The sequence below is a fragment of the Pseudophryne corroboree genome, chromosome 6 (genome assembly GCF_028390025.1).
Source record: "Pseudophryne corroboree isolate aPseCor3 chromosome 6, aPseCor3.hap2, whole genome shotgun sequence".
NCBI classification, from domain to species: Eukaryota; Metazoa; Chordata; class Amphibia; order Anura; family Myobatrachidae; genus Pseudophryne; species Pseudophryne corroboree.
In genome coordinates this window covers 548832548-548859019 of record NC_086449.1, presented here as the reverse complement: position 1 = coordinate 548859019, position 26472 = coordinate 548832548, and the positions used below count along the sequence as shown (strand labels likewise).

Genomic DNA, 26472 nt, shown 5'->3' with positions numbered 1-26472 from the left:
TGTCCTCCTGCTGTGTTTTCAAGCTAAAGGTATTCAAGCCTTTTATCTCTTAGACAAACCTTGCTTAAACCAAATGCTTGCTTCACATATCATTGCCTTTCTCAGAATGTTGTAAAAAAGCTAGTTCACAAAATGGCAATGCAATGCATTAAAAATAAATTTCTGCAAGTGCGGACATCATGGGTAACAAATACTCATAAGAGCAATGGGCATTAACCAGTCCAGGGCAGCAGTGCCAACCGATAAACAGAACATATTTAAAATACACCAAAACCTAACCCAGCATTTAACTTATTTTTAAAACAATGTTTTCTTTAATTCCGGCTCCTAGCGATGGGACTAAACTCCTTTGTGTGCTGCAGCTACCAGATCCAACTAGGTGCCACAGCAAGCTTAAATGAGAGAAGAGTATACTTGCCCCTCCCTGACCATCCAGGTGGAAGGGAAAAGCCATGTGATTTTTGGGTTTAACTGTTTTGGGAGGAGTCCTTTTGAGGGCTAGTGACATTCTTTGTTATGCAAATTATGAGGCTAAAAATCATGTTAAAAATCATGATAAAGTCCGTTTATTTTTTGTGGAAAATGGGGCGCGGCTCGCAACCGCAGCAGTCTCACGAAACCACACCCCTTTCCAATAGTCCACACCCCTTTAAGATGGGCGTGGCTCTGCTACGCGCAAACCTATCGCACTGCAGTTCATGAATGTTGGGAGTATGGTCTTGGTGGTGATCGTCATATTCTTGAGTTTTTCCTTTACAGTTGCTCAGAGATTCTGACTTGGATTTGCATCCGGGCTGTTACTTGGCCAGGGAAAAATTCAGTAATTTTTTTTTTACTTCCTACCTTCAAAAAAAAAAAAAAAAATTCCCTACCAAATTTTTTTGTTTTTAAATGGAGGTCCTAGACGCTTAGGTAACACATGAAGAAAGGTTTGTAGCGAGAAAGACATAAAATGATGAAAATGTATAAAATGGCATTGAGTCTAATAATGTGCACACCTCTGTAAGATTAAATGTCATTCTACATTTTACATTTGCTCTTCTGTGGCAAACTATCACGGGCTTTAAGGGTCATTGTCCAATTTGCAATTTTAAGCAGAAGCAGCAAGACTTTTTCTACTCTGAAATCAACGCAGCACTGTATGACCAAATAAGCGCAAACTTTTCATACTCTTGTGTGGCCAAGTTGCTCACTGGTCTGATTTTACAGTGCTAGTACTGCCTGGTTGGGCAGTTATACATTTATAGGTTAGGTTGCAAAGAAGTTGCTGCAAAATACTTTTTTTTTTAGATTAAAAAACAAAGGTATTCATATACTATGGCATATTCTTCAGCCAGATGATTCTACAAGACACTGCATGATTTTGATAATGCAGCCATGGGCTTTGAACAGCTGTATATTTGCTTCTCAGTGTTGTGGAAAATTGATACTCTTAGATGAAATTTCCCTACCTAAAAAAAAAAAAAAAATCTAGAACCCAGATTAAGATTGAGGAGCAGGTTTGGGATTTATAGTCTGATTTGAATTTTTAATATACATTTTCTTTGCTTTAGTTAGCTGTAAGATGTGTATTTTCATAAAACTATCATGACAACCAATTACTTTATTACATGTGTCTGTATTTATTATTATTATTAATATTCTTATTAATAATAATATCATCATCATCATCATCATCATCCTGTTTTGAAATGCTGTATTTGGTAAATCCTTATAAACCAGTTTCCAAACTAGAAGAGTCATGTTTTTTTGTGTATGCACAATATTTTAATAATCTCTACTTTAATCATATTTGTGCTAACTCCATAATGTATATTTGTTTTGTTCTTTGTGTATAGGATTCTAATATTTTGCTCTTTGTTCTGTTTTAGCCGTGCTATCAAAACAAATCAGGATCTGCTACCAGAAACTCCATGGATCCAAATTTTCTTCAATGATTTTTGGGGGACTTTGCTTACTCACAGTGGCAGCCACAAATCCTACCGTCCACTATGCACTCTGTCCTTTCGCCTTAACTACATTTTTGGAGGGCTGGAGCCCTGGAATTATCACCTTGTAAATATCCTGTTGCATTCAGCTGTTACAGGTCTCTTCACAAACCTCTGCAAAGTCCTCTTTGGCAGTGGATGCTGGACACTATTTGCTGGGCTTCTTTTTGCTTCTCATCCAATCCATACAGAGGCTGTTGCTGGAATAGTGGGTCGGGCTGATGTGGGAGCTGGACTCTTCTTTCTACTTTCGTTACTATGCTACATGAAACATTGTTCAACCCGGGGTTACTCTGTCAGTAGCTGGTGCTGGATATTTTGCGCTGGATTGTGTGCAACATGCAGCATGCTATGGAAGGAGCATGGAGTCACTGTGCTGGCAGTGTGTGCCATTTATGATATATTTGTGTTTCACAAATTAAAGATAAATGACATTATTTCTGCTGTCCTTAAGGTGAGTAGAATCTCAGGTAGCTGGATATTTACAGATGTTTAATAGACCATGTATTCTGGGACTGTCAGAATGTCAACGATGAAGATACATGCAAGAGACAGCATATAAAGCCTATAACTCTCTCTCTCTCTCTCTCTCTCTCTCTCTCTCTCTCTCTCCTTTGGCAAATTAATATATATTATATTAATAATGAAAATACTCAATAGTTAACTTTATTTTTATGTCAGTTAACTGATGCAAATTTAGCAATAAATACAAGAACGTTCTCCATTTTCTTTTTCTCTCTACAAAGAAATTGAAGCTCATGGACTAAGATACCATGGGATATTGCATATAAGAAACATTGCATATTGCTGCTTGCCCCATAGAGCCCAGAAATGCGCACAGCGACATATCGCTACTAGATAAATCCGTCACTAAGTGAAAGCTTGAGATTATTTTTCTCTGTATATAAATCTGTTGAGTGATAAAAATGAAGTCATCAGCTGGTCTGATTTCTGATCCCTCCCACAAGTGTCAGTGATGTCTCTTCTACAGAGTTCCGGTATAAAACACATCAGCGGTCTCCAAACATTTTTATTTTCAGGTACACATCAGAACGATGTGTTTCTTGGATGAAAAACTGGCCAACGGGTGTCCATATCGCACTGTGTATACACACTGTATGATGCAGTGGTACCACAGCACAATCTACCAAGCCATGGAGCAGATGTACTAAGCCTTGGAGGGTGAATAATTGGAGTAAGCTACTAACCAATCAGCTCCTGACCGTTTTCAAACATAGCCTGTAACATGGCAGTTAGGAGCTGATTGACTGGTACTTTATCTCTTTCAACTGTATCACTCTCCAAGGATTAGTACATCTCCCCCTATGTCTTCTGATTGACTGTATAGTGTGTACCCGCCCTTACTCATCACATACCACCATGATAAAAACACTATTGAACACAGGCCACTTAAAGGTAGAAAAAAATTGTAGGGAGGAAAAAGTGAAGACTTCCCAAAAAGTGCAATAACAGAGAGGAAAAGAAAAAAGTGATGCTAAGGTAATCTATAATAAGCGCTTACAAGAGAAATTGTCAGATGAAGGGGAAGAGGGGAATGGAGTAATGTGTAGAAAGAGGAGGATAAAAAGAGTTGTGTAGTACTGAAGAGAGAAAAGAAAATCTAGTGTATGTATACATGTATACACATAATGTTATATAATATAACTTCAGTATTTATTAGAAAGACTTGCATATTATGAGGAATATTGCAGCTCTACTGTAAGTTAATACATATATACAGTAAGTGGTCAATTTCTATGACCTTCCTAAAAGAGCTTCTAAGTAACAATGTTATCAGTTGCAAAGTACACAGTAGGTGCAATTCTGAGACTAAAGGTACCCATACACTAGAGCGATATCGGGCCTTCAGTGGCATCGGGCCACTGTATCGCGAGTAATAGTGTCACATCCTTTGTATTCCACTTATGATTACGATCTGGGGCTCGCTCTCGGGGTTGTACGATGGATCCTATGATCTTACTTCTGCTGGTAAGATTGAGGCCATGTCACATGAGATGAGGTGCTTTAAAGTTAGATTGCATGCGATCTATCGTGTGTACATCGTGAGTGAAGATGAGCGGCATGTACAATATTTTTAGTCCAGGAGCTGCCGGGGAGCGCCTGGGGAGTTCAAGGTAAATCGCATGCAATATGTCGCTGTAGTGTATCGGGGCCTTAACTTTGCAGAACACTTTAAAAATTAGGTTCAATTCTATTACAGTTATTGTAGGAATAAGTAGGTGTTACTTGCAGAGATGCACATGACCATTTTCAGTTAACAAGGACTTAACTGACAGCACGGAGTTACATCTAAATTCATCGGGTCTTGTCCAATTCTTTTTACTAGGACCCATTTTTCACTGTCATTTGACTAATAGCATATCTGAGTTCACTCCGTGCAATGCAATTAAACGTTTCCCTTTAAAAAAGTTATACATGTAATGATGAGATTCTTGATGCCCCTCTACTCCCTTACATTATAGATAAAATGAAAAATAATTTAAGAGAAAAATCTGAAAAGTTTTATCTTGATCAAAAGGGGTGATCATAAGTGGTAATAGTTTGTAACAGCTACACTTTTGCAGGACTTATTCAGATATTTCAGCCTCTCTGCACAAAGAGCGTACTCTGCTAGCGCCGGGCATCTTTTTTTTTTTTACCAGAAAATGCAGCTTTATAATATGTGACACTTGAATATCTGTGTTCAACTGAATCTGTATATGAAGTACAACAGAACTTTGCAGGGAAAAAAGGCATGGCCGCTGCATTGCAGCACTTCGTATACAGATTCAGACTTCGTTGCACACAGATATACAAGTGTCAAATATCAGATTAATCAGTGCAGTCTCCTGGTGCATCCGAGTTGTATCGCATTGTGACTAAGACATATTTTAAGGTAAAAAGATGCCAGACACTAGCAGAGTCTTATGGGACTTGGGGGGTCATTCCGACTTCATTGCATGCTAGCTATTTTTTGCAGCAATGCGATCAGATAGTTGCTGCCTCTAGGGGTGTGTATTTTTTGCTTTGCAAGTGTGCGAACGCATGTGCAGCCGAGCGATACAAAAAAAATGTGTGCAGTTTCTGAGTAGCCCAGAACTTACTCAGCTGCTGCCATCACTTCAGCATGTCCGGGACCGGAATTGACGTCAGGAACCCTCCCAGCTAATGCTTGGACATGCCTGCGTTTTTCCAAACACTCCCAGAAAACAGTCAGTTGACACCCATAAACCCCCCCCTTCCTGTCGATCTCCTTGCGATCGGCTGTGTGAATAGATTCTTCGTTAAATCCATCGCACAGCAGCGACCCCCTTGGTTTCGCCGAGAGGGGCTGTTTGGTGCAACTGCGGCAATAGTGTATGAGGACACATCTGTATAATGATTCTTCTCATAGCATGCCATAGTGATCTATGTTTAATAAAGCTCTTATTTTTTATATTTAATTCCTGTTTGCATTTATTTTATATGTATAATCAATAATGTAGTGTTTATTTTAGAGCTGGTATCTTTCACCCCTTTACCCTTTCTTCTGACATTACTAGTAGCAATCACAATCCAGTTTGATTGGTTTTATAACGCTTTAGGAGCAAGTTCTTATTAGTGTGACTTGCTTATTGATCATTTTAATTATTTTCTGGGCTCTCTTCTCAAACATCCTAGCTGCATCTTTAGCAATCTCTCTTTCCAGCCAGCCTTTATCTTGGATCACTACATGTTTTCCTCAGCATGCCCAAAGCCAAAATACAATGCTAACATCTGGCTAAACATATAAGTTTAAGTAGTCACTGCAGAGTAGAGGGCTGAATATGGACTTAATGTTCCTGTCAAACTTTTTAAGTTTTCAACTCGTATGTTCCATTTTTCCTTTTAAAAAGTGAGAAATGAGGTTGAATATGTTTTGGCTTCATTGCTTTTGTGTGGCTGTTACATAAGAGCTATATGAATAATGACAGGACTTGCTGTGCGTTAATGACTTTGTGTCATCAGTCTCCGAGTATCAGTTGGTAGAAGGGTTGACGTGCCCTTGGTTTTTGTAATTTGTTGTATCTAAAGCTTTGCATTATCCAGATGGATTCTATGTGCTTGGTTGGTTTGATTATTACTGTCATCCACAGAAAGGCCATATGAGTCTCTTTCAGTGTACATATGTGTAAGCAGGTATATAATGTAAATGATACAATTATGTGTATATGTACTCGTTACACTGTAAAGCTTAGCAGGAGAGCTTTATAAATCAATCATAATTATTAAGTTGTTTTAATTATGGGGAAGCAAGTAAAAAAAAACACTACATGTGGTAGCTTGCAAGGATAATACAATCAAACATCACAAATAATTATTTAATAGATTTTTAATGTCATACAGTGCCTAATTCTAAATCGGATGCAAAGTGGCTGCAAGCCCAGACAGCTGCAGCAGCCAGCTGTAGTACCATGTAATAATGCATATGGTAATAAATAGTGGGTCATGTGTATAGACAGGCCACCCAGTGTTTTTCCGTCTGCAGCCGCAACCATCCTTCATATCGGAACTTACACCTACAATATGCTCAGTGCAAAAGATCTGTCTGAAACAAGCGTCTCTCTGCAATATACATGCCCCAGGATACCACCGAACTCTGGCTATGGCACTGCCATGACTCTCCACATTTGTCTTGGGTGCATCTGCGCGGTAGCTACCCGTTTTACGGATGTAGAGAACCAGCCACGGTTGTAACATCTGTCAAGGTATGTATGGATGATGGTGCGCATGCGTACTTTGACTCATGCCTCAGAATAAGCCCCATAGTGAGACACTGTTTTTGAAGCCTGGTATTATATTGGGCACAACATGTGGACTATTTATGATAATGGTAAAGTGTACCTGGCATGTAGGCACCATTGCTTGAGGCCTGGTGCTGATAGTTTCTTGTAGAAAAAGTCCTATTGCTATTTATTTTCTAATGTACCTTTAACACAGTGCACTTTTGGTTCTGTAACTGTGATTGATGTGTGCAGGGTTACTAGTCTTTCTCGTAAAAATGAACATATTTCAGGCATAATTGCTCCTATGTCTAATTGTGGGGAAAGTATTTCAAGTCTTTATTAGTGGTACGTTGTAACAAATGGTTTGGAGACATGACTTTTTAGAGTTGACCCCCGAAAAAGAATCTGCCATAGAGCTACCAATTGTGGAGTAAATAAAATGATTTATAATTAAGATGTTATAAAGGAATGTGCAGCTGTCTATCTTGCCTAATTTAAAGTGGTAGAGTTCAAAGGCTGCACTTGTCACAGAATCCCGTAAGTAAATATTAGGATTGATCGTGTAGTGTGAGCTAAGGCATGTATTGCTAATTTATTTGTAGTTTAGTGCAGACAAGTGGTGCCTTGGGGAAAACTGCTACGTGTTATCTGGTACTGTGTTGGTACAGGTTGAGTATCCCATATCCAAATATTCCGAAATACGGAATATTCCGAAATACGGACTTTTTTGAGTGAGAGCGAGATAGTGAAACCTTTGTTTTTTGATGGCTCAATGTACACAAACTTTGTTTAATACACAAAGTTATTAAAAATATTGTATTAAATGACCTTCAGGCTGTGTGTATAAGGTGTATATGAAACATAAATGAATTGTGTGAATGTAGACACACTTTGTTTAATGCACAAAATTATAAAAAATATTGGCTAAAATGACCTTCAGGCTCTGTGTATAATGTGTATATGAAACATAAATGCATTCTGTGCTTAGACTTCGGTCCCATCACCATGATATCTCATTATGGGATGCAATTATTCCAAAATACGGAAAAATCCGATATCCAAAATACCTCTGGTCCCAAGCATTTTGGATAAGGGATACTCAACCTGTAATAGAAAGTTTGACATGATGGTCAGCTTTGTATGGCATTAACTCTTGTAATTCTTCAGCATTTGCCGATCTTAATAACAGGAATTATATAAATACCCATGTAGTGCTTGGTACTAGGTATTTGGATGAAAGGTATATTTTTTGGAAAAATATATTACAAAAGCAATGGGACGCTCCCTTTATACCAGCTCAGCACAACCTGCAGTCCACACCTTTAGTATATGCCATCCTCTGGTGGGAGCCTCAGACAGAGATCACACCTTTAGTATATGCCATCCTCTGGTGGGAACCCCAGACAGAGATCACACCTTTAGTATATGCCATCCTCTGGTGGGAGCCCCAGACAGAGATCACACCTTTAGGTGTGGAATCCCACTGATTCCACATAAACTGTGGAATCAATGGATTTTTGTTGCAATTGAACCCCCGATTTTGCCATTTACTTGTGGACTTTATTGTTCAGACCACCATTGGACATTGACGTGCAGGGTACTCTACACTAATTAAAATATTCTGGAGCGACAGTTAGTCATGGGGTAAACCCCACAGGTTAATTGAATATCTCCCAATTAATTATGTAATGGGAGCACAATTCTTCTCTAAGAGCCTCTTTATTGCATTTATTTGGGTCTCATTACCTTGTAGTAGTGTGAGCCAAATGGAGAGAGTATAGTGGCAGTGCAGGAGGATGTGATGGTGTTGCTGCAGAGGTGAGGAAATGTGTTGCTGCAGGGAGAAAGTGGAATGTTTTGCTACATGAGATGGCCACATCTTCATTGGTACAATACTGGAAGGCATTCTCCACTAGTAAATTGTTTGTATTGTACATGTTTTAGGTAAAGTATTATTGTAGCCCCCTTCAATAAATGCAATCTCCCAATGTGTCCCTCTGACTAGAAAAGGTTGTGCACTCCTGATCTGCACCCTCATCCCTATGAACAAGTCCCTATGAACAAGTAAGGTGTAAGATATTTGCCTAACCATAGATTGCATTAGTTGTCGGTCTACCCTTTTGTGATGGGGAACAAATAATCTCCTACTATGGGTGGTATCCAGTTAGCCGCAGTTAATTACAGCAACTAATTTAATCCTCTGGGGCTCTCCAGTTTGCCCCTTAAGCCAGCAGTTATTGGGGATTTTTTTTCACCTACCCGTTGCAGGAGTAAAAAAAATCCTTGATATTTGACCCATTTTTGCGAGTGTGGCTGCTTACTTATCCCAGATTCTGTGTGTTTTTATGCAAAAAAGGTGCTCTAATTGGATAGCTTAATAATGACCACAGGGCAAAAATTGCGATAAAATCCCGTTTGTGTGAAAAAAAAAATTGTGGGTAATAGTATACCCCCCTGTGTCTGACAAGCTTTGTGAAAATATCAGTATAACACCCAATAAAACATTGCATCATAGAAACATAGAAACATAGAATTTGACGGCAGATAAGAACCACTTGGCCCATCTAGTCTGCCCCTTTTTTATGTTATCCTTTAGGCAATCTCAACCCTTTTTTAACCTTAATTCTTTGTAAGGATATTCATATGCTACTTTCTCTAACGTCCTAGTGGATGCTGGGGACTCCGTCAGGACCATGGGGAATAGCGGCTCCGCAGGAGACAGGGCACAAAAGTAAAAGCTTTAGGATCAGGTGGTGTGCACTGGCTCCTCCCCCTATGACCCTCCTCCAAGCCTCAGTTAGATTTTTGTGCCCGGCCGAGAAGGGTGCAATCTAGGTGGCTCTCCTAAAGAGCTGCTTAGAGTAAAAGTTTTGTTAGGTTTTTTATTTTCAGTGAGTCCTGCTGGCAACAGGCTCACTGCATCGAGGGACTTAGGGGAGAGAAGTGAACTCACCTGCGTGCAGGATGGATTGGCTTCTTAGGCTACTGGACACCATTAGCTCCAGAGGGAGTCGGAACACAGGTCTCACCCTGGGGTTCGTCCCGGAGCCGCGCCGCCGACCCCCTTGCAGATGCCGAAAAATGAAGAGGTCCAGAAACCGGCGGCAGAAGACTTTTCAGTCTTCATAAGGTAGCGCACAGCAGTGCAGCTGTGCGCCATTGTTGTCAGCACACTTCATAACAGCGGTCACTGAGGGTGCAGGGTGCTGGGGGGGGGCGCCCTGGGCAGCAATGATAGTACCTTATTCTGGCTAAAAATACATCACATATAGCCCCTGGGGGCTATATGGATGTATTTAACCCCTGCCAGGTCTCAGAAAAACGGGAGAAGAAGCCCGCCGAAAAGGGGGCGGGGCCTATTCTCCTCAGCACACAGCGCCATTTTCCCTCACAGAAATGCTGGTGGGAAGGCTCCCAGGCTCTCCCCTGCACTGCACTACAGAAACAGGGTTAAAACAGAGAGGGGGGGCACTGATTTGGCGATATGACTACATATATTAAAATGCTATAAGGGAAAAGCACTTATATAAAGGTTGTCCCTGTATAATTATAGCGTTTTTGGTGTGTGCTGGCAAACTCTCCCTCTGTCTCCCCAAAGGGCTAGTGGGTCCTGTCCTCTATCAGAGCATTCCCTGTGTGTGTGCTGTGTGTCGGTACGTGTGTGTCGACATGTATGAGGACGATGTTGGGAGGCGGAGCAAATTGCCTGTAATGGTGATGTCACTCTCTAGGGAGTCGACACCGGAATAGATGGCTTATTTAAGGAATTACGTGATAATGTCAACACGCTGCAAGTCGGTTGACGACATGAGACGGCAGGCAAACATATTAGTATCTGTCCAGGCGTCTAAAACACCGCCAGGGACGTTATAATGCCCATTTTACCTCAGTCGGTCGACACAGACACGGACACTGACTCCAGTGTCGACGGTGAAGAAACAAACGTATTTTCCTTTAGGGCCACACGTTACTTGTTAAGGGCAATGAAGGAGGTGTTACATATTTCTGATACTACAAGTACCACAAAAAAGGGTATTATGTGGGGTGTGGAAAAACTACCTATAGTTTTTCCTGAATCAGATAAATTAAATGAAGTGTGTGATGAGGCGCGGGGTTCCCCCGATAGAAAATTATTGGCGGTATACCCTTTCCCGCCAGATGTTAGGGCGCGTTGGGAAACACCCCTTAGGGTGGATAAGGCGCTCACACGCTTATCAAAACAAGTGGCGGTACCGTCTCCAGATACGGCCGCCCTCAAGGAGCCAGCTGATAGGAGGCTGGAAAATATCCTAAAAAGTATATACACACATACTGGTATTATACTGCGACCAGCGATCGCCTCAGCCTGGATGTGCAGCGCGGGGGTGGCTTGGTCGGATTCCCTGACTGAAAATATTGATACCCTTGACAGGGACAGTATTTTATTTACTATAGAGCATTTAAAGAATGCATTTCTAAATATGCGAGATGCACAGAGGGATATTTGCACTCTGGCATCAAGAGTAAGTGCGATGTCCATATCTGCCAAAAGATGTTTATGGACACGACAGTGGTCAGGTGATGCAGATTCCAAACGGCACAAAGATGTATTGCCGTATAAAGGGGAGGAGTTATTTGGGGTCGGTCCATCGGACCTGGTGGCCACGGCAACTGCTGGGAAATCCACCGTTTTTACCCTAAGTCACATCTATGCAGAAAAAGACACCGTCTTTTCAGCCTCAGTCCTTTCGTCCCCATAAGCATATCTGCCCAGGGATAGAGGAAAGGGAAGAAGACTGCAGCAGGCAGCCCATTCCCAGGAACAGAAGCCTTCCACCGCTTCTGCCAAGTTCTCAGCATGACGCTGGAGCCGTACAGGACCCCTGGATCCTACAAGTAGTATCCCAGTGGTACAGATTGGAAAGTCGAGACGTTTCCCCTCGCAGGTTCCTGAAGTCTGCTTTACCAACGTCTCCCTCCGACAGGGAGGCAGTATTGGAAACAATTCACAAGCTGTATTCCCAGCAGGTGATAATCAAAGTAACCCTCCTACAACAAGGAAAGGGGTATTATTCCACACTATATTGTGGTACTGAAACCAGAAGGCTCGGTGAGACCTATTCTAAATCTGAAATATTTGAACACTTACAAAGGTTCAAATCAAGATGGAGTCACTCAGAGCAGTGATAGCGAACCAGGAAGAAGGGGACTATATGGTGTCCCGGGACATCAGGGATGCTTACCTCCATGTCCCAATTTGCCCTTCTCACCAAGGGTATCTCAGGTTCGTGGTACAGAACTGTCACTATCAGTTTCAGACGCTGCCGTTTGGATTGTCCACGGCACTCCGGGTCTTTACCAAGGTAATGCCCGAAATGATGATTCTTCTTCGAAGAAAATGGACAACCTCCTGATAAGAGCAAGGTCCAGAGAACAGATGGAGGTCGGAGTAGCACTATCTCAAGTAGTTCTACGACAGCACGGGTGGATTCTAAATATTCCAAAACCGCAGTTGTTTCCGACGACACGTCTGCTGTTCCTAGGGATGATTCTGGACACAGTCCAGAAAAAGGTGTTTCTCCCGGAGGAGAAAGCCAGGGAGTTATCCGAGCTAGTCAGGAACCTCCTAAAACCAGGAAAAGTGTCAGTGCATCATTGCACAAGAGTCCTGGGAAAAATGGTGGCTTATTACGAAGCGATTCCATTCGGCAGATTCCACGCAAGAACTTTTCAGTGGGATCTGCTGGAAAATGGTCCGGATCGCATCTTCAGATGCATCAGCGGATAACCCTATCTCCAAGGACAAGGGTGTCTCTCCTGTGGTGGTTACAGAGTGCTCATCTTCTAGAGGGCCGCAGATTCGGCATTCAGGATTGGATGCTGGTGACCACGGAGGCCAGCCTGAGAGGCTGGGGAGCAGTCACACAGGGAAAAAATTTCCAGGGAGTGTGATCAAGTCTGGAGACTTTTCTCCACATAAATATACTGGAGCTAAGGGCAATTTATAATGCTCTAAGCTTAGCAAGACCTCTGCTTCAAGGTCAGCCGGTATTGATCCAGTGGGACAACATCACGGCAGTCGCCCACGTAAACAGACAGGGCGGCACAAGAAGCAGGAGGGCAATGGCAAAAACTGCAAGGATTTTTCGCTGGGCGGAAAATCATGTGATAGCACTGTCAGCAGTGTTCATTCCGGGAGTGGACAACTGGGAAGCAGACTTCCTCAGCAGGCACGACCTCCACCCGGGAGAGTGGGGACTTCATCGGGAAGTTTTCCACATGATTGTGAACCGTTGGGAAAGACCAAAGGTGTACATGATGGCGTCCCGCCTGAACAAAAAACTGGACAGGTATTGCGCCAGGTCAAGAGACTTTCAGGCAATAGCTGTGGACGTTCTGGTAACACCGTGGGCGTACCAGTCGGTGTATGTGTTTCCTCCTCTGCTTCTCATACCCAAGGTATTGAGAATTATAAGACGTAGAGGAGTAAGAACTATACTCGTGGCTCCGGATTGGCCAAGAAGGACTTGGTACCCGGAACTTCAAGAGATACTCACAGAGGACTCATGACCTCTGCCGCTAAGAAGGGACTTGCTTCAGCACGTACCATGTCTGTTCCAAGACTTACCGCGGCTGCGTTTGACGGCATGGCGGTTGAACGCCGGATCCTAAGGGAAAAAGGCATTCCGGAAGAGGTCATTCCTACCCTGGTCAAAGCCAGGAAGGACGTGACCGCACAACATTATCACCACATGTGGCGAAAATATGTTGCGTGGTGTGAGGCCAGGAAGGCTCCACGAAGAAATTTCAACTCGGTCGATTCCTGCATTTCCTGCAAACAGGAGTGTCTATGGGCCTCAGATTGGGGTCCATTAAGGTTCAAATTTCGGCCCTGTCGATTTTCTTCCAGAAAGTTCCTGAAGTCCAGAAGTTTGTCAAGGGAGTACTGCATATACAACCCCCTTTTGTGCCTCCAGTGGCACTGTGGGATCTCAACGTAGTGCTGGGATTCCTCAAATCACATTGGTTTAAACCGCTCAAATCTGTGGATTTGAAATATCTCACATGGAAAGTGACCATGATGTTGGCCCTGGCCTCGGCCAGGCGAGTGTCAGAATTGGCGGCTTTGTCTCACAAAAGCCCATATCTGATTGTCCATTCGGACAGGGCAGAGCTGCGGACTCGTCCCCAGTTTCTCCCTAAGGTGGTGTCAGCCTTTCACCTGAACCAGCTTATTGTGGTACCTGCGGCTACTAGGGACTTGGAGGACTCCAAGTTGCTAGATGTTGTCAGGGCCCTGAAAATATCGGTTTCCAGGACGGCTGGAGTCAGGAAAACTGACTTGCTGTTATCCTGTATGCACCCAACAAACTGGGTGCTCTTGCTTCTAAGCAGACGATTGCTAGTTGGATGTGTAGTACAATTCAGCTTGCACATTCTGTGGCAGGCCTGCCACAGCCAAAATATGTAAATGCCCATTCCACAAGGAAGGTGGGCTCATCCTGGGCGGCTGCCCGAGGGGTCTCGGCATTACAACTCTGCCGAGCAGCTACGTGGTCGGGGGGAGAATACGTTTGTAAAATTCTACAAATTTGATACCCTGGCTAAAGAGGACCTGGAGTTCTCTCATTCGGTGCTGCAGAGTCATCCGCACTCTCCCGCCCGTTTGGGAGCTTTGGTATAATCCCCATGGTCCTGACGGAGTCCCCAGCATCCACTAGGACGTTAGAGAAAATAAGATTTTACTTACCGATAAATCTATTTCTCGTAGTCCGTAGTGGATGCTGGGCGCCCATCCCAAGTGCGGATTGTCTGCAATACTTGTACATAGTTATTGGTACAAAAATCGGGTTATTATTGTTGTGAGCCATCTTTTCAGAGGCTCCGCTGTTATCATGCTGTTAACTGGGTTCAGATCACAGGTTGTACAGTGTGATTGGTGTGGCTGGTATGAGTCTTACCCGGGATTCAAAATCCTTCCTTATTGTGTACGCTCGTCCGGGCACAGTATCCTAACTGAGGCTTGGAGGAGGGTCATAGGGGGAGGAGCCAGTGCACACCACCTGATCCTAAAGCTTTTACTTTTGTGCCCTGTCTCCTGCGGAGCCGCTATTCCCCATGGTCCTGACGGAGTCCCCAGCATCCACTACGGACTACGAGAAATAGATTTATCGGTAAGTAAAATCTTATTTTTTCCTTGTGAGCAGTTTGCTGTAGTATTACAATTCAGGGGATAGAAGAGAGCTATTTTTGCTGTGTGCCAGATTATTGGATTTTTTAATATCCTATAGCGCCAACATATTACGCAGCTCTTTGATTAAAATGTCTAATCATTCACATGTATACCCCAGTGGAGCCGTCATTCCTATTTCACACAGATGAGGGTTAATTCCGTCAGTCACTTTAGACTTGGACTTGAGTTTGGTTGGCTTATTCTATAGTAAAAAGCGAACTCCACTAAAATAAGCTATTATATATTATTTGAAAGCATACTACATAAAAACTGTTACCTGGATGTAACGGTTCAATAGTTACCGCTGGTATTCTATCACAGTAATGAGTGAGTCTCTTCTTCATGTTGCTTTTGGGTGCAACAGCCATCCATAGACTGAGGTCAAGGCAGTTTAAATGAAGTTTGCCCATTTCTGCAGCTTCATACTGTATGACAGGTAATAGCACCAGAGCCGTCAGTGATTGTAAGACACTGCAGAGAGAAACAAAACTCAATTCAAACTGTCTCACTGTGGTTGATTGTTTCCTCGGGGGACCTGGAGCAACATAAAACGGAACTAACACTTACACAGCTAACAGTATCATTTTCTGACTGCGCCACATGGATATATACAGCTTTGGATTATTGAACACTACTGTCTCTCTCTTAAATAAAGTAAATCCTTTTTTTCTATCCTACAGTATCATATTCATCTAATAAATACATTTTAATGAAATAGCAGAGCACAGCTGGTTAAAATATGTGAACCCTGTAGTATTTGGAATCTATATAAACTGCTTTCCATGTAGTTATAGCTGAGTACAGTAGAGTTTGTGTTTGATGCTTCTTCCCTTCTAAACAAACACAAACAAAGATGCTCTGGCTCTTGATCTAGATCTAGTTTAGCAAATATATATGCAACCTTCAGACAAACACTGAAATACTGTGCTTGATGCAACTTTAATGTATGTAACTAAAAGCACATAATAAAATGACTGCTTGTAATAATATAAAGTACAAATGATTTAGAATGCTACCAATACATGGATAGTAAATCCTTATATGACAGTTGATACAACAACAAAAGGATGTAGAATTAGAATCCAGAGACCGGCCAGTTTTAATTGTAAGCTTGCGAGCAGGGCCTTCCTACCTCTGTCTGTTTTTACCCAGTTTGTTCTATTACTGTTGTTCTAATTGTAAAGCGCAATGGAATATGCTGCGCTATATAAGAAACTGTTAATAAATAAATAAATTGCCCCACTCTTATTTTTGCCTACAAACCAGCAGATGCCTCAGCATACCAATGATTACATGTCAGCAGTGTGGCCGGCATGTCCCTGTTACTAATATTACATCAAGTGTTGATCCAAAATCAATAGTCTCATCCCACAGTCTTTAGTCTACACTTGTTATTAAGGGATTTGTATACCACTATGAATATTGGAGTCGCACAGAGACGCGACAAAAGATGCAGCCGCATCTGTGTCGTATGCTAATGCCGTGAGCGATTTTCTTAATGCTGAGACACACAATTGCAGCGCATGCAACGGTGAGTTTATATCTCTGTGCGTCTTTAGAAGCACAATCAGTGCACCATCGTATGCAACATCGGACCTTGCACCAGCACTATGGCAGGTACTGTTTCTCCATCTTAGTATGGCCTCCTGTGCGACATACTGACGTCTCCTTCTGTTACCTCCCAGGTAAGCCTTCTGACAGCCACAGACCCTGCATCCAAATCTTCATCTGTGCAGTTCACATAGGCAGTCTACCATCGGTTTCTGATGCATTTCTCTACCAGCGATAGGGTATTTTTCATATTAGGTGCATGAGAATTTGGACTTTAAATATTGACTTTAGAAAATCAACTAAACCTCTTTAGCCTAAATTTCAATTAAAGGAGAATAACTTTTCTTTATACAGTATACTAAAAACAATCATACTTAGAATGCACATATAGGGTGGAATTCAATTGTTTAAAAAGTCAGTTGGGTGTATGTTTTTTCCTGTCTATTAAATAGGAAAAAACAGACTCCCAACTGACTGTTCAAACAATTGAATACCCCCATAATGTCTACAACTGCAAACTTTAATTACATCTTTTAGGAGATGTAGTCACCATGTTGACAGTTATCATGTTGACACCAGAATGTTGGCATCTGAAATGCCGACATCCTGCAAAAAGCCGACATTAGGGTTAGGCTATGGCTAGAGGTTTAAGGATAGGCTTTAGAATACTGGAATACTAAATCACCCTACAGCACCGGACCTGGAAGACACCACAGCACCCGAAGAGCTGAATAGATATAAGTAATCACCACTACTGCCAAGACTCCCTGCTTGTCTGGCATTAAGAAAATGTTGCCATTTCATCATTGTTTGTCTGTTTCTCATATATTCTGTGAATAACCTTTGGGGAATTCAATTGAGGGCGGGAAATTGGAAAACTCCATGGTGCAGGGTTTTTTCCACAGCTGCTGGGTTTTGTTTTTTCAATGACAGGAGAGAAAATGATAAGCGGTAAGCTTAGGGAGGCCAATCCCAGGCTGTTTTTTCAATCCCGACTCGGGACTCTCAAGACTCTGGATTGAAAAACTGTAAATCCCGGATTCCCAAAATACTCTGGATTGGCTAGGGAAAAAAAGAAAAATAAATACTCACCCTCCTCAGGTCCGGCAGGTGATGGATCCAGCCGGCAGCGAGTCTGGGTGGCATGCGGCGGGTGCAAGGATTCTGTCCGGTGAAGTGGCTTGCCCTGTGCTGTGCAGCTTGACCTCTAACACCACGTCACGCTGCGTAGTGCACACAGCCGGGGGCAGGTGGAGTCAGGCAGCGTCTGAGCCATATGCTGAACTGGCTCAGACGCTGCCTGGCATACGGCTTAAACCCCCCCCCCCCCCCCCCCCCCCACAGTAATCCAAAATTGGCTGCAAAGTTTTCACACCAAATTGAATTCCCCCCTCTGACTCTAGGGTACACCACCAACTTGACAAATTCTTATGTCTAGTTGGGGTTTGAACTCTGCACAAGAATGGATTTATATTTGAATGTATCTATCTATTTATCTATCTATCTATCTATCTATCTATCTATCTATCTATCTATCTATCTATCTAGATGTTTTACCAACATGCTGCTATATTATTACCAATTTTAATAGCCCTGGGTTGGTGGTGATCCTAATAATAGTTTAGGGAACTGTGGCCCTCATTCCGAGTTGTTCGCTCGCAAGCTGCTTTTAGCAGCATTGCACACGCTAAGCCGCCGCCTACTGGGAGTGAATCTTAGCTTATCAAAATTGCGAACGAAAGGTTCTCAAAATTGCGAGTAGAAATTACTTAGCAGTTTCTGAGTAGCTCGAGACTTACTCTTCCAGTGCGATCAGTTCAGTGCTTGTCGTTCCTGGTTTGACGTCACAAACACACCCAGCGTTCGCCCAGACACTCCCCCGTTTCTCCAGCCACTCCCGCGTTTTTCCCAGAAACTGTAGCGTTTTTCACACACTCCCATAAAATGTCCAGTTTCCGCCCAGAAACACCCACTTCCTGTCAATCACATTACGATCACCAGAACGAAGAAAAAACCTTGTAATGCCGTGAGTAAAATACCTAACTGCATAGCAAATTTACTTGGCGCAGTCGCACTGCGGACATTGCGCATGCGCATTAGCGGCTAATCGCTCCGTTGTGGAAAAAAAATAACGAGCGATCAACTCGGAATGACCCCTTGTATTCAAGGAGTTAAGGAGTTTGCAAGGGCAAGTAGGTTGTCAATCTACAGTATCGGGCACACTTTTATATTTACATACTTATGTGTTGTAAATGGTGATTAATTTTTTATTAATATGCAGTTCAAAAGAACAAGGCGAAATTGAAACATTTATAAAATAGTATTAAATAAATGTTAAAATTTGGTCACTGCATAGATGAAATAGTGACTGCAATAATGGACTGCTACATTTCCCCTTTTGTACAAATATCTACAATGGAGTTACACTATATCCTTCTTATAGTGTAGGGGAGGAGGTTTGGGTTAATAAATCCAAGGTTGTGGCGACAATCAGAGCAAATATGTAGACAGTTTTATTCTTATTAAATTCAGTCTCAAGGGATATATCGGGATGTGGTTAAGATACCGGCAGTCGGAATACAGACTGGTGGCATCCCAACCGTAAGTCTAGCAGGGGGGAGGTTAGGTTTAGGCACCACCCAGGGTGTGTGCGTGTGTTAGGGTTAGGCTGTGGTTGGGAGGGGAGGTGGGGGGGCTTTGGTTTAGACTGCAGAGAGAGGGGTTAGTGTTGGGCACCACCAGTGAAAGGTTAGGGTAAAGCACTATGGGGAGAATAGGGTTAGTCTGCGGGAAGGGAGGGGTAGGGGATAGGATAGTTACCTCTTCCCTGTCAGGATTTTAAATATTGAGATGCTGTATCTGTATTGTGACCGCCTGCATCCCGCATACTGTCACACGTACACTACTACACCCAATATATCATGTTCTTTTTTTTTTTTTTTGTAGTTGTAAGCTCTGAAATAATTCTTAAAATGAAAACCTAATTTCTACTTCTGATTTTCTGTGGGAAGTGTTATTGCCTTGAATCCCTTTGGTGGTGGCAGACTGATATGTTTTATTGTTAGAATAATTTGCAGAAAAGCAACCATAACTCGCCTATCAGAGTGATGTGTTCTCGGCCAATATACCAACCGATAGGCCGACATATCTTTCCACCCGTACGTACTACATGATGCAGTGGTATGATACTAGGATCTCAGCATGGCACAGTTAATAATATAACCAGAAAATATTGTTAACGACCCGTGGGAGCACACTATTACTAGTGCACACTAGACGATGTAGACTGTTTATCGTTCCGATACAGCAGATCGTCCCGACATCATCCTAGTGTGTTCCTGGCCTTTCAGTCTAAGAGGACGTAAGAGAAGGCATTGGCAAATCAGTTATATATATATATATATATATATGTATATATATATATATATATATATATTAGAGATGAGCGGGTTCGGTTTCTCTGAATCCGAACCCGCCAGAACTTCATGTTTTTTTTCACGGGTCCGAGCGACTCGGATCTTCCCGCCTTGCTCGGTTAACCCGAGCGCGCCCGAACGTCATCATGACGCTGTCGGATTCTCGCGAGGCTCGGATTCTATCGCGAGACTCGGATTCTATATAAGGAGCCGCGCGTCGCCGCCATTTTCACACGTGCATTGAGATTGATAGGGAGAGGACGTGGCTGGCGTCCTCTCCGTTTAGAATTAGAATAGATTAGAGAGACACTTGATTTACTAATTTTGGGGAGCATTAGGAGTACTCAGTAGTGTACAGTGCAGAGTTTTGCTGATAGTGACCAGTGACCACCACTTTTATTTATAATCCGTTCTCTGCCTGAAAAAAGCGATACACAGCACACAGTGACTCAGTCACATACCATATCTGTGTGCACTGCTCAGGCTCAGGCCAGTGTGCTGCATCATCTATTATCTATATATAATATTATATATATCTGTCTGACTGCTCAGCTCACACAGCTTATAATTGTGGGGGAGACTGGGGAGCACTACTGCAGTGCCAGTTATAGGTTATAGCAGGAGCCAGGAGTACATAATATAATCCGTTCTCTGCCTGAAAAAAGCGATACACAGCACACAGTGACTCAGTCACATACCATATCTGTGTGCACTGCTCAGGCTCAGGCCAGTGTGCTACATCATCTATTATCTATATATAATATTAGCAAAGAGGAAATCAGCGGCACTCTGCAGACTGTTCAATAGAGTAAAAAGTCTTTAATCCGGTCCTACGCCGTTTCGGGGACTGCGCCCCGTCTTCAGGGACAAGTGATACACAAATACAATACAGATAGAACACACTTATATACACACCCTAGTAGGTAATATTTCAATTAAGAGGGTACCCACGAGAGGAACTTTTGGCCAATAAGCATAAGGTAATGCGTTTGACCAGGGAGTCTTTATTGACTTCTGAAGCAGCTTCCCCGATAGCCACTACACACGAGGCCCCTAAAATCCCGTGGGTTAACCGTTATACTACTGCCACCACCTCCATAGTCCGGCAGGCCAAGAAATTATGGCCACTGGTAAATACTGACCAATCATTACCATCTTTATTTGGCACTCGATTACTCCCTAGTTACACCAAGGGACCTAGCATCTCGGATAAAGTAGTTAAATTGGATGTATTTCCACTAACCAAACAGATATCATCTCATTTCTTGCGCCCCAAAGCGGGATGCTTTCGTTGTCTGGGGTGCTCGACCTGTAACACACTAATGACAGGCCCAACATTCAGTCACCCCACCACAGGAAAACAATATAAGATTCATCACAGGGTTACCTGTACTACAACACATGTAATTTACATGCTGAAATGTCCCTGTGGACTGGCCTATGTAGGCAAGACACAAAGACAGTTCAGAGAAAGGATGGCACTACACCGTAGTGCCATAAAACAAGCGTTTGAAAAAGGCGAGAGTGAGCAGCCCATTGCCCGTCACTGTCTGGCTGCAAGACACACGATAGCCAGCATGAGAGCAATCATAATAGACCATGTCCCTCTTTCACATCGTGGTGGGGACCGTAATAAAATCCTCATGCAACGTGAAAGTAGGTGGATATATACCCTAGGTACTTTGTCACCAAAGGGACTAAATGAAACATTGGGCTTGCAATGTTTCTTATAATGACTGTTAGGATTTAGCATCCTCATGGTAAGACATATCTTCTTATTACTAATTACTTTAATCTTGCCATTAGAAGGTATCTCTAAACGCCATTAATTGAATTATTTAGTTGCTTAAAAATAACAACATTATTCAAAGTGAATGCTATCACGGTTGATTGTCTAAGCAACTTAAATTTACGTTCTAGGATTTTAGTATCTACTGTGTAGCTGGGAATTGTTTAGCTAAAACATCTGCACCATGTCTTTTAATTGATGTATGTTAGTGTCTGTTTGTCCAGTGTGATCAACGATGTGATTGTCAGCGTTTTTAAGTTCTGTGTACAATGCATGAGAGTAACCGCGGTGTTGTTTTGATTACAGCGGTTACTAGGCAACGTTTCTCACACTGCAGCGGATTGGCTCCCTGCCCGTCGCGGCCTCCTGACGTCATCGCACGGAGACGCGAGCATTCGGTCAGAAGGGTGGGACGCGGGCGGCAGCGCGGGACAGGTGAGTCCAATCCAGGTACTGAGTACCTACTAGGGTGTGTATATAAGTGTGTTCTATCTGTATTGTATTTGTGTATCACTTGTCCCTGAAGACGGGGCGCAGTCCCCGAAACGGCGTAGGACCGGATTAAAGACTTTTTACTCTATTGAACAGTCTGCAGAGTGCCGCTGATTTCCTCTTTGCTACTATGGATCTTGCTTGATTCCCAGAGGGCACCGCAGCAAATAACCATACCCACGATAGTGAGTGCCGAGCCATACCTGCTACCTGTATCGGATGTTCCACTCACCACCAAGGGATTGGTGAGGAGTATGGGACATTCAGGTTAAGGCACCACCGGGACTCTTTACCTTGTTATTTTACATACATTTACCCGGGACGGTCACTCAGTGTAATTACACTTCTGGTTTTAACCGACACGGGAGCAGCTAGCAATTCTTTAGAGTACCACTACAGACGATACCTCTTCATCCTTAAGAAATATGTCGGCGGCCGACTCGGAAGTCGAGGCCGCATGGGAATTGGCACAGCTTGATGCCAAAGAACGCTACAGCTATTCAGATGTGGAGGCTCAAGCCATCTTAATTAAGCATAAATTGGATGATGATGTACCCACATCTACTGTACAAGAACTTTACCGGCAATGGCAAAAATTAAAACAGCGAGAATGCGACTTTACCTATCACGGCATTACACTGTCGGACTATTACAGGAGTAACCAGATACCTAGGGGATTTAGGATCAAAAATACCCCTACCATAGGCCGTTACAGCATACCCTTCTGCCGACGTTGGGTGGCTATTTTAAATAAATGTTCTACTGACCTGATGCTCCTGGTAGTGGAGGAATCCACACGAGAATTAACACTCATTAAGGAACAACTAACAGTCTTTGAAGCAGCACATAAAGCTACATTAGCAGCAGACAAGACCACTAATTGGATCGAGAAAATACAGAGCCAAATGGAGGAATATAGGAGTAACTTGATTAAATACAAAAAAGAAAAACTCCACAAAGTTCAACAGGACTACCAACAACGCAAGGTCTATGCATGGCTCAGCAATACCACTTCGTCATATGATCGGTCACAATCATATAGGAGTTACCGTCAACGACAACCACGCTATGACTACTCGGATTCCAGCACTTCAGCGACAGATGGGGAACAAACAAGCACCCCTTCTACTTCCAATCAAGCGTCCTACCCTTTAGGAGTAGCAACACGGTCGGGCAATCGCCCTACTCCCGGACGAGGACGAGGCGGTCGGGGCAGAACAAGAGGTTACAACACAAGGCGTCCTCCACGCCGTTGACCGAGTTGGTAATAAACCTGTCATCTACCCCACTTACTTCAGCTGAGCTTAAAGTATTATCCAGAGGCCTGTCATTCGTTCCAACTGTTAAACCAGATGCTTTTGCAGCACAGGTTGAAAATTATAAATTTAACAGAACATTACGCCTGAAGGACCATTTCGGGATAAATAAAGCGCCTATACCGACATCCATCATTCCAGAAAAGTTAAAGAGAGCAGCACCTCGCTCCAAGTTTGACCCAAGTACAAATAACCCATCAATACGTACCTTCTCACGTATGATGGAACAATCGTATCAACAAGCATTTAACCACTCAAGTTTTCCAAATCTTAGCTTGGATGAGAGGAGTGCTCTGAAAGATTTGTCTTCCAGGACTGATTTAATTATAAGGGATGCGGACAAAGGTGGTGCAGTTGTCATACAAGATCTGACGGACTACCTGATAGAAAATAATCGACAGTTATCAGATGCAGCGACATACAAAGTATTGGCCTTTGATCCAACGATCAAGTACAAAAAGGAGCTGGACACTTTCCTGTCACAAGCAGCGTCAACAGGCTCTCTGAGCCTAGAACAAGTACAAGCTATGACAGTCAACCACCCGACTGTACCACTGTTTTATACAGTCCCAAAAGTGCACAAGTCATTGACTAATCCCCCAGGACGTCCGATTGTATCGGCCAGAAATTCCCTATACCATCCAGTGGCAATCTTCCTGGATGCATATTTAAATCCGTGCATCCAAGCGGTACCTTCATACTTGAAGGATACCACCTCCTTGTTAGTTTATCTAAAACAAATGGTGCTACCGGCTGATCACTTAACATTGTGTAGTGCAGATGTCACCAGCCTCTACACCTGCATCCCACATGATGCAGGTGTGGAGGCTGTACGGCATCTCATTACTGATAACCCATTGTACAAGGGTCCCCCAATTGATGTTTTTTTACAGCTATTAACATTAGTATTGACGCGCAATTATTTCACATTTAATGGGCGCATGTATTTACAGCTAGCTGGCTGTGCGATGGGGTCCCCAGTGGCCCCATCGTATGCTAATGCCTACATGTATACTGTGGAGACTGCTCTGTTTGGTTCTAACGCACAATCATCTATGTATTTTTACAAGAGATACATAGATGACTTATTGATCTTTTGGAGGGGTAGCGCTGAGACCTTATCGGCATTATTAGATGGGCACAACGCCACCGATGGGCCAGTTAAGCTTACTTACCAGATGTCTGAGACCCAGATTCACTTTTTAGATGTTGCCATTCAGTTATCATCAGGGCAACTACATACCAACCTATATGTCAAACCTACTGACAGGAATTCGGCACTACATCACGCCAGCTTTCATCCATATTCTACACGTAAGGGTTTGCCATATTCGCAAATGCTGAGGGCTAGACGTATCATTTCTGACCCACAGCAATTAGAGGAGGCACTAGAACAGATGGTGGATAAATTTCAATTAAGAGGGTACCCACGAGAGGAACTTTTGGCTAATAAGCATAAGGTAATGCGTTTGACCAGGGAGTCTTTATTGACTTCTGAAGCAGCTTCCCCGATAGCCACTACACACGAGGCCCCTAAAATCCCGTGGGTTAACCGTTATACTACTGCCACCACCTCCATAGTCCGGCAGGCCAAGAAATTATGGCCACTGGTAAATACTGACCAATCATTACCATCTTTATTTGGCACTCGATTACTCCCTAGTTACACCAAGGGACCTAGCATCTCGGATAAAGTAGTTAAATTGGATGTATTTCCACTAACCAAACAGATATCATCTCATTTCTTGCGCCCCAAAGCGGGATGCTTTCGTTGTCTGGGGTGCTCGACCTGTAACACACTAATGACAGGCCCAACATTCAGTCACCCCACCACAGGAAAACAATATAAGATTCATCACAGGGTTACCTGTACTACAACACATGTAATTTACATGCTGAAATGTCCCTGTGGACTGGCCTATGTAGGCAAGACACAAAGACAGTTCAGAGAAAGGATGGCACTACACCGTAGTGCCATAAAACAAGCGTTTGAAAAAGGCGAGAGTGAGCAGCCCATTGCCCGTCACTGTCTGGCTGCAAGACACACGATAGCCAGCATGAGAGCAATCATAATAGACCATGTCCCTCTTTCACATCGTGGTGGGGACCGTAATAAAATCCTCATGCAACGTGAAAGTAGGTGGATATATACCCTAGGTACTTTGTCACCAAAGGGACTAAATGAAACATTGGGCTTGCAATGTTTCTTATAATGACTGTTAGGATTTAGCATCCTCATGGTAAGACATATCTTCTTATTACTAATTACTTTAATCTTGCCATTAGAAGGTATCTCTAAACGCCATTAATTGAATTATTTAGTTGCTTAAAAATAACAACATTATTCAAAGTGAATGCTATCACGGTTGATTGTCTAAGCAACTTAAATTTACGTTCTAGGATTTTAGTATCTACTGTGTAGCTGGGAATTGTTTAGCTAAAACATCTGCACCATGTCTTTTAATTGATGTATGTTAGTGTCTGTTTGTCCAGTGTGATCAACGATGTGATTGTCAGCGTTTTTAAGTTCTGTGTACAATGCATGAGAGTAACCGCGGTGTTGTTTTGATTACAGCGGTTACTAGGCAACGTTTCTCACACTGCAGCGGATTGGCTCCCTGCCCGTCGCGGCCTCCTGACGTCATCGCACGGAGACGCGAGCATTCGGTCAGAAGGGTGGGACGCGGGCGCCAGCGCGGGACAGGTGAGTCCAATCCAGGTACTGAGTACCTACTAGGGTGTGTATATAAGTGTGTTCTATCTGTATTGTATTTGTGTATCACTTGTCCCTGAAGACGGGGCGCAGTCCCCGAAACGGCGTAGGACCGGATTAAAGACTTTTTACTCTATTGAACAGTCTGCAGAGTGCCGCTGATTTCCTCTTTGCTACTATGGATCTTGCTTGATTCCCAGAGGGCACCGCAGCAAATAACCATACCCACGATAGTGAGTGCCGAGCCATA

General features: G+C 43.0%; 1 protein-coding gene across 3 annotated transcripts in view; it reads left to right on the top strand.

Moving 5' to 3' along the window:
* The window catches only part of TMTC2 (transmembrane O-mannosyltransferase targeting cadherins 2), a 447032-nt gene that overhangs the window by 126446 nt on the left and 294114 nt on the right, over nucleotides 1-26472 (top strand). The window contains exons 2-4 of one of the 3 annotated variants that reach the window (XM_063927679.1): nucleotides 1872-2442; nucleotides 22008-22136; nucleotides 26085-26213. The exons of 1 other annotated variant lie outside the window; for it this stretch is intronic. In XM_063927679.1, coding sequence (XP_063783749.1) covers nucleotides 1872-2442; nucleotides 22008-22136; nucleotides 26085-26213 — 829 coding nt within the window. The remainder of the gene's footprint in view (nucleotides 1-1871; nucleotides 2443-22007; nucleotides 22137-26084; nucleotides 26214-26472) is intronic. One more of the 3 variants, XM_063927680.1, reaches the window with a different exon arrangement.